At 47.9% G+C, this 6,843-nt stretch overlaps 1 protein-coding gene across 1 annotated transcript; it reads right to left on the reverse strand.

Moving 5' to 3' along the window:
- Positions 1-2,034: 2,034 nt before the first annotated feature.
- On the reverse strand, positions 2,035-6,560 carry LOC128724005 (liver carboxylesterase 1). The gene is made up of 7 exons (XM_053817771.1): positions 6,376-6,560; positions 5,826-5,961; positions 4,490-4,921; positions 3,480-4,406; positions 2,972-3,406; positions 2,724-2,893; positions 2,035-2,641 (listed from the first exon to the last, which is right to left on the reverse strand). Exons 1-7 carry the CDS (start codon positions 6,558-6,560, stop codon positions 2,035-2,037), a joined length of 2,892 nt encoding a protein of 963 aa, XP_053673746.1.
- Positions 6,561-6,843: the final 283 nt, after the last annotated feature.

Genomic DNA, 6,843 nt, shown 5'->3' on the forward strand with positions numbered 1-6,843 from the left:
ATTCTTTCACTACAGAACGGGAGAAACGTTGGCAGCATTAAATTGTTCGGGGAAAACCAAACCATGTATCAGTTGTAAGCAACTTTGAATGCAAGTAGTGAAAGTAGTCAAGCTTTAGAAGCTTTGAAACAGCTGCTTTTGTGTGCCGTTCCTGCAAATCTAAGAATTTTAAATTTGTTACTTTCAAATTTTTGAAACTAGGCGTTTTCAAATTATAGAAAAAAGAAAATATAAATAAGTTAAATTACTTATCTGACGCGACTATCTATGGCTAGACTATCGTCTAGCGGTTATGGTCTGTTGCAGGAAGAACCTCAAACGCCCGCGGGCTTTTAGGCGAGGACTACAAATGGCCGAAGTTTGACCGAGTCGTCCTGCATGATTCGAATCACATTTAGAAACATTATATTTCAAAAATCAATTGCATTTGGGTACATGTATGTTCATGGGCCGCAGTTTGAGAGCTCCTGATTGTCAAATGATTTTGGATGTGTTTCAATACATCATGGTACAATAAAACAAGTCCTGTTTTCTCATTATGAGTTAAAAATAAAATTTATTTTGTGTCTTTTTTTCTTTCCATCCTAACCCTACCTACAAAACCTACACAAGATGCTAAAAAAAGGATTTCTCACGTGTAAGAAAACTACACGAAGCTCGCGCTCTCGATGCTATCTACTTTGTGTCAATCACGTAATACTTAAATGGTAAGCTTGAAGCGAAATGAGGCTATATATACACATACATCCGCAATGATACGAGTAACCACATTTTAAACTTATCTTCCTGTTTCATATATAAGAAAGCGACATAGACAAAGCCACAAACGAAACGGTTGTGGTATTCATTAAAAATAATAAACAGGAAATCATAAAACAAAACAGTGTAGAATGTTAAGTAAAGCACATTACAGACAAATAGAACTAATCTTAATAAGGTTGTAAATAGAGGGAAATTAAACGGATGCGAACACGCAGGGTTGACACTGCGCGGCAAGCACACGTGCGCATCCCAATGCTGTTCGCAAACCGGCTTCCCGAAATACGGTAATATTTGCACAGTTTGGCCCAAATTCAAGTACTGATAAATGCTACTACAACAATCTGCCAGGGATCAGGGTCGATCAGGGAGATGGAAAAAACGAGCATAAGAAAGCAGCGATAACGTTGTCACGTAATGCAACGCTTGCACAAGAAACTAACCTAAACGACACTAAATACGTACAGCTAACACTTAGCATTAACACGCACAGGACAGGCACTACACATAAACGATGAATGCAAGGACACTTGTCACGGTGGTGAAACTAACACACAAATTGGACGGATACACTGACACGATAACACGATGCATCACTATTTACAGATGAAAACACGCAGAACGGTAAAACTTAGAACATACTCCGTAAAGTAAGCTTAAATTATTCTAACCACTGATCTACGGATTCACTCCGGGCATGAACAACTAGTTTTTTGTACGTCCTTGACCAATGGTTTAGATGCTAAAAAAAACACGTTATTACTGCTTCTGCAGGGTACTACTACCTGCCCGTACCGAAGTAGGCTGGGTAGACCCATTGCAGTGGCGAACACAAGCTAAGGCTACTAAAAAGGACTACACACTATTTTTGTTTCTAAGGCACTTTGTGCCGGTCGGTTCGTTTGACGCTGGGAGGATGGGACAATCTATTGTAGATTTAATGTTCCCTGCCATGCTCGAAACTTAACGCCTAGTTGATTCTCGCTAGCTTACGGCTACTAGTACGATTGCCGAACGTTGTTTATATGGGCTCGTTGCCTATTCGTTGCCAACATAGGTAGCCGCCAATGGTACATTTTTTTTTGTTCAATAAAAGCTCACCAACGTTGGCCGGCTTTGCTTTGCTACTTGCTATCATGTGATGGACTTTGTGGTACGATATTAACTTCCTTTGCAATGCACACGTGCGTGTGTTGCTTCGGGACGTATTGTTAAAACGGAAACTAAAGAAGTAAAATTAAACAAACAAAAAAATTACTAAACCTAAAGCGCTTACTACACCGCCGTTTGAGGGATGCCCTCGATGAGGTTCGTCCGGCTAGCGTTGTTGCTTTTCGTTCCGCCACGACTCGACGGAACCGGTGTAGGTTGCTGAGACCGACCCAGCACACTACCGGCCGTGATGGACGTTTCGCTCATCGGTGAAGTAGCACCACCAAGATCACGTTGCGATCGTGCCAGCTCTGACCCGTTCGTTGCCAGCAAGTTCTTCGAATCCGATCGAGGAAACTTTCCGTTACGCTCTTGCACTTCTTGACCCGCGTACTTGATGTTACGATCGAAGTTAGATTCCTTCGAGGGTGGCGGTGAAATCGAAGTCGCTTCCTTCATCGAGATGGCACTGCGTAATGAGCTCTGGCTTCCGGTAAGCCCACTCTTGCCCGTCACCTGCGTCATACCGAGACTGCTAGGAGACCGGACCGAGCTCGCATCAGGTGGCATCTTGCTGTACTTGGATGGTGAATCGCGATACTCGTAGATGTTGCCCGGTTGGCCACGCAGTGGTTGCGCCTGCAGGATGTTGTTTTCCATCACCGTGTCACGTTCGGATTCGGGATTGTCCATGCCAAAGACGGCTTCGTCGTACAACCGATCGGACTCTCTGGAAAAGGTGCGAAAAGAGCAACGGTTAATTTTCAAGCGGGTAGTTGCGCCCTTATGGCATTCAAAAAAAAAACACGTACCTTTTCGCGTTTCGCCACATAATGCAGCACACGACTACGAGCACCATTAGGATGAGACAAGCGGCCGCTAAACTCCAGAACGCTATCTGCAGTGGTTCCTTCGGTTCCCACCAGAACTCCGTCGTTGGTGGGTAGGTCGGAATTAGCACTCCGACAACCGTTGGTAGATACTGCAAGAACACAGAAATGATCATCAAACATCGTTCCAATTAAATGTCAAACGTCCATGGAGCAATGCTCAATCATACCTCCATCCAGAATGCGCTCTCCGTCTGGCGGTAGTTCATCCGGATCGTAGAATTGTACGTCGTGTTCAAATTCAGGTACTTTAGCTCACCGTTGCGCGCTTTCTCAAAGTACAGGCCAAGAACCTGCGTCGGTGTTGGGTTGCCGTAGCGCGCGAAATCCGAGTACGTCTTCATGAAGAAGTGACTCATATTGCGATCATTGTCCGTCCACATGAGTCGATCGAAGCGTTCACGTCGCGGGAAAAACTCCACGTCCATAAATGGCGCACCTGCGAGCAGATAGTGCTCGATGTCGTGAGGAACCTTGTTCCATTCAGCCAGCTTAAGACCCTCGATGGTGGTGTTCATTACGTAGCTGTACACGGGCACATTCTGTTCTACCAACAGCTTGATCAGCTTGTCCGTCGGCGCTCGATAGAGGAAATCCGAAAGCAGCTAGAAAGATGGAAATGCATCGAAAATGTCAACGTGCCACGTGCCATGCGTCAGTTTCTACGTGAATGCTTACATTTATGTACTGCTCCCGGATGAAGGTGGTGTTCTTCGGATCCGGCCAGTAGGTGTACATGTACTTGATCGCCTCGTACGTCCCGTTCAGGTTAAGCGTGTAGTTGTACCGAAGGACGAGCTCACGCACCTTCTGGTCGAAAAATCGCTCATCGATCTCAAAGTACGGTGCGAGCGATTTATTGCTCGTGATCACGAATGCCGCCTCCTGGAGTGTCACGCCGCTCATATAATGCAGCCCGCGGTTGAAATGACGCCGACGGATCAGAGTTTCCGGCGTTTCACTGAGAAAATGCCAATCGCGCTCGTTCCACCCTTCATACCAGCTATCACCCGGGAAAGTGAAATTGTTCTCCAACACCGGACCCCACGGGAACAGACCCACATGAGGTGGAAACTCGGCATTTCCCAGCTCGTACGAACTGCGACCGATTCGCATGCAATTCACCATCTTCCAGGACGTCTCGATCGAGCAACCGACGTTCTGTGCGAACACCCTGCTCGTGTTTTGCGCACGCCACTTATCCACGATCAGCGCCCAATCGGCCAAAGCGGAACCCGACTGTCCAATAACGCGCGTCACAATGTCCTTGGTTTGAGGAGCCACCATCAGCAGACCAGCGGAAGCACCACCTGCACCCGGTCCAAACAGCGTGATCGAGTTACGATCACCATTGAACGACTCGATGTTTTCATACACCCACCGTACGGCCATGATCTGATCGAGGATACCATAATTACCGGGCGAGTTTTCATCACCCGTCGAGAGGAATCCGAGCGCCCCAAGCCGGTAGTTAAAGGTGACGACGACGACATCGTAGAACGCCGCCAACGTGTGCCCCGGGAAGTTGTTCGATGCACCACGCACAAACTCACCACCATGAATGTACACCATCACGGGGTAACGTTGAGCCACGCCCGCTTGCGTCTGAAAGTGCATGGAAAAACGTCTCAAGAATAATCTCGTTCGATCGCTTCAAAACCCCTCATCGATGGGGAGGGTGGACTTACATTGGGTGAGAAGATGTTGAGATACAGACAGTCCTCATCCATATCACGGATGCCCTTGGTGGCACCGGTGTACTGTACCGGTTGTGGACACGCTGGACCATAATCGACGGCTTGAACAAGCTGCCATCCGCGATGTTGTCGGGGTGGTTTAAAACGACCTTCGTGGGTGGGTGGAAGTGCGTATGGGATGCCTAAAAACGTCGAACATTTACCCATGATGCGATCGACGTTGCTGTGCCACGGCCGGTAGAGGTTCTTCGGGTCCGGGTTGTCGTACAGGTACACCATGAAACCCTGCACCTGGCCGTAGTTTGTCGTCACGAATACGTCACGATCGAGCTGCATCGAATCACGGCGTAGTTTACCCTGCAGATCTTCACGCCAGCCTCCGAGCACACCCGGGAATGGTGTTTGAGCAAGGGTTGGATTCGCCTGTTGGTGGTAGGAAGAACATGAGTACAAATTAACATGCTGCGAAAAGGGGGTTGTAATGACTTTTTGATGAGCTTCATGATGGATTAATGCGTCAAAAACGCACTGGGAATGTTACCACAAGTACTCTTTAACAAGATCATCATCGTTTGATCGAAAAAAAAGGGTGTGTGCTAACGGATGAGAAACAAAACGCCCAAGCACGTGGTTTCGCTTTCGAAATGCGCATAATCGTTAGCAGATACAGAACGCCGACGACGCCGGAGACGCTCAACAAGATCGGCCGTGTGCTGATAATTACCGTCATTACCAGCCGCCAGTTCCACCACAACGAGGCTCATTTATAAAGCGGGAACAAGGCCACTGCGGTGCTGATGTTTCTAAGGCGGCAACTGTCGGTGCGCTCGAAAGCGAAAACCTTCAAACCGTTGCAGTTCTTGCCGCGCGGATAATGCGTTATGCACCGCAAGCTGTAGCGCGAGGGTGCATACATCCGTTTCCTTCGTCTCACAGGGCGCGTGAATGCTTTCCCTTTCATACGGCTGGGGTGGGTTATGCTTGGCACATTTTTTTTACGCACTGCACAAATCAAAAGCGCTACCGCAACATTGCACTGATCGGTAGCCATCCCAATGTGGGTCAGCATGCGTTAGGTTGGTGTTGAATTACCTAAGCGTTGTGCGAAACGGTGCTTCTTCGAGCTTAATGAAAGTGAAACCGCGTCCGCGATGGTATGATAAGCCGTGGTTTCATTTCACGCGTGAAACCACATATGGATGCCATTAAAGTGCGGGTGTTTGGATTGGGCAATTTTCATCTCCCAGCCAATGGCATTTGGATCGGTTTAAAGGCTTGAGATTGGGTTGGAGGTATTATCGTTTGAAATCGTTGGAAACAATCTTACCGGGTCGTACTTGAAGCGATCGTCACCGAGCCCGGTGTTGGTTGGGTATTGGCCTGGGAGGCTTTGACCCGGATACTGTTGCCCGTAACCATTTGGCTGGTAGTACCCGTACCGGCGGTTATTGTAGGTGTATGTTCTGCAAGGGAAGAAAAGGATCTCAATCACTTGTTTGGTTCAAAAATTTTCTTCGAATGCACTACATTTTTAAGGGCAAACGTCAAGAGCACTAACACGACACTGAACATTTATAGTTCGTATTTAAAAAATTTAAAAGACATTCTTAATAATCGAAACATTTTCTACACTATAATCTTTTTACAGTTCACAGATTACAGTACCACAGATCTACTGACTCAGAACACGGTGATATTTAGCACCTTTGACTCATTTGAGCTACACGAGGTTTCGTTCCCGGTTCTGCACATTTCTCATCGTACGGTTGAGTGATTTTCCACATATTCTTCCTGATGCTGTACGTGACTATGCGCCGTGTCTCGCTCCCATTCGTTTCACTATTACGTTCACAAACTTCAACCCCACTGCCACTTACCGGTAGTCTGGATCACCCGGATTGGGAATCTTGTAGTTAAAATCACCCTCCCGCGAGTACCACCGTGGATCGCGTGTCGTATAGAACTGTCCAGCTCCCGGCAGGATGGCACACGCAAAAAGCACTATCGCACCACCGACCAGCAAACAACCGGCCGGAGGTGCATTCCGTGAGAACTGCGTCATGCTGGATGACGGGAACCGTGTGGCACACCGAGGACGGCGACGTTGCACATCGGACTCATCGACGGTGCCCTCGAGCTGGCCCTTTTTTGTACTCCCTCGTACGTGTGTCTCACTCGCGCGGTCTCGCTTGTCGCTCTCACCCTCGTTTGGGGGCTCCTTTGCAATAGGCAGGATGTTGATGACACTGGCTAGACACGTGACGTCGTCTCGACGGTTCGGAAGCTTCAATCAGACGGATCAATAAACCAGTACGTCGAGCGTGGAGTCTCGTTCAACGGGCAAA

This window comes from Anopheles nili, chromosome 3 (assembly GCF_943737925.1).
Source record: "Anopheles nili chromosome 3, idAnoNiliSN_F5_01, whole genome shotgun sequence".
NCBI lineage: Eukaryota > Metazoa > Arthropoda > Insecta > Diptera > Culicidae > Anopheles > Anopheles nili.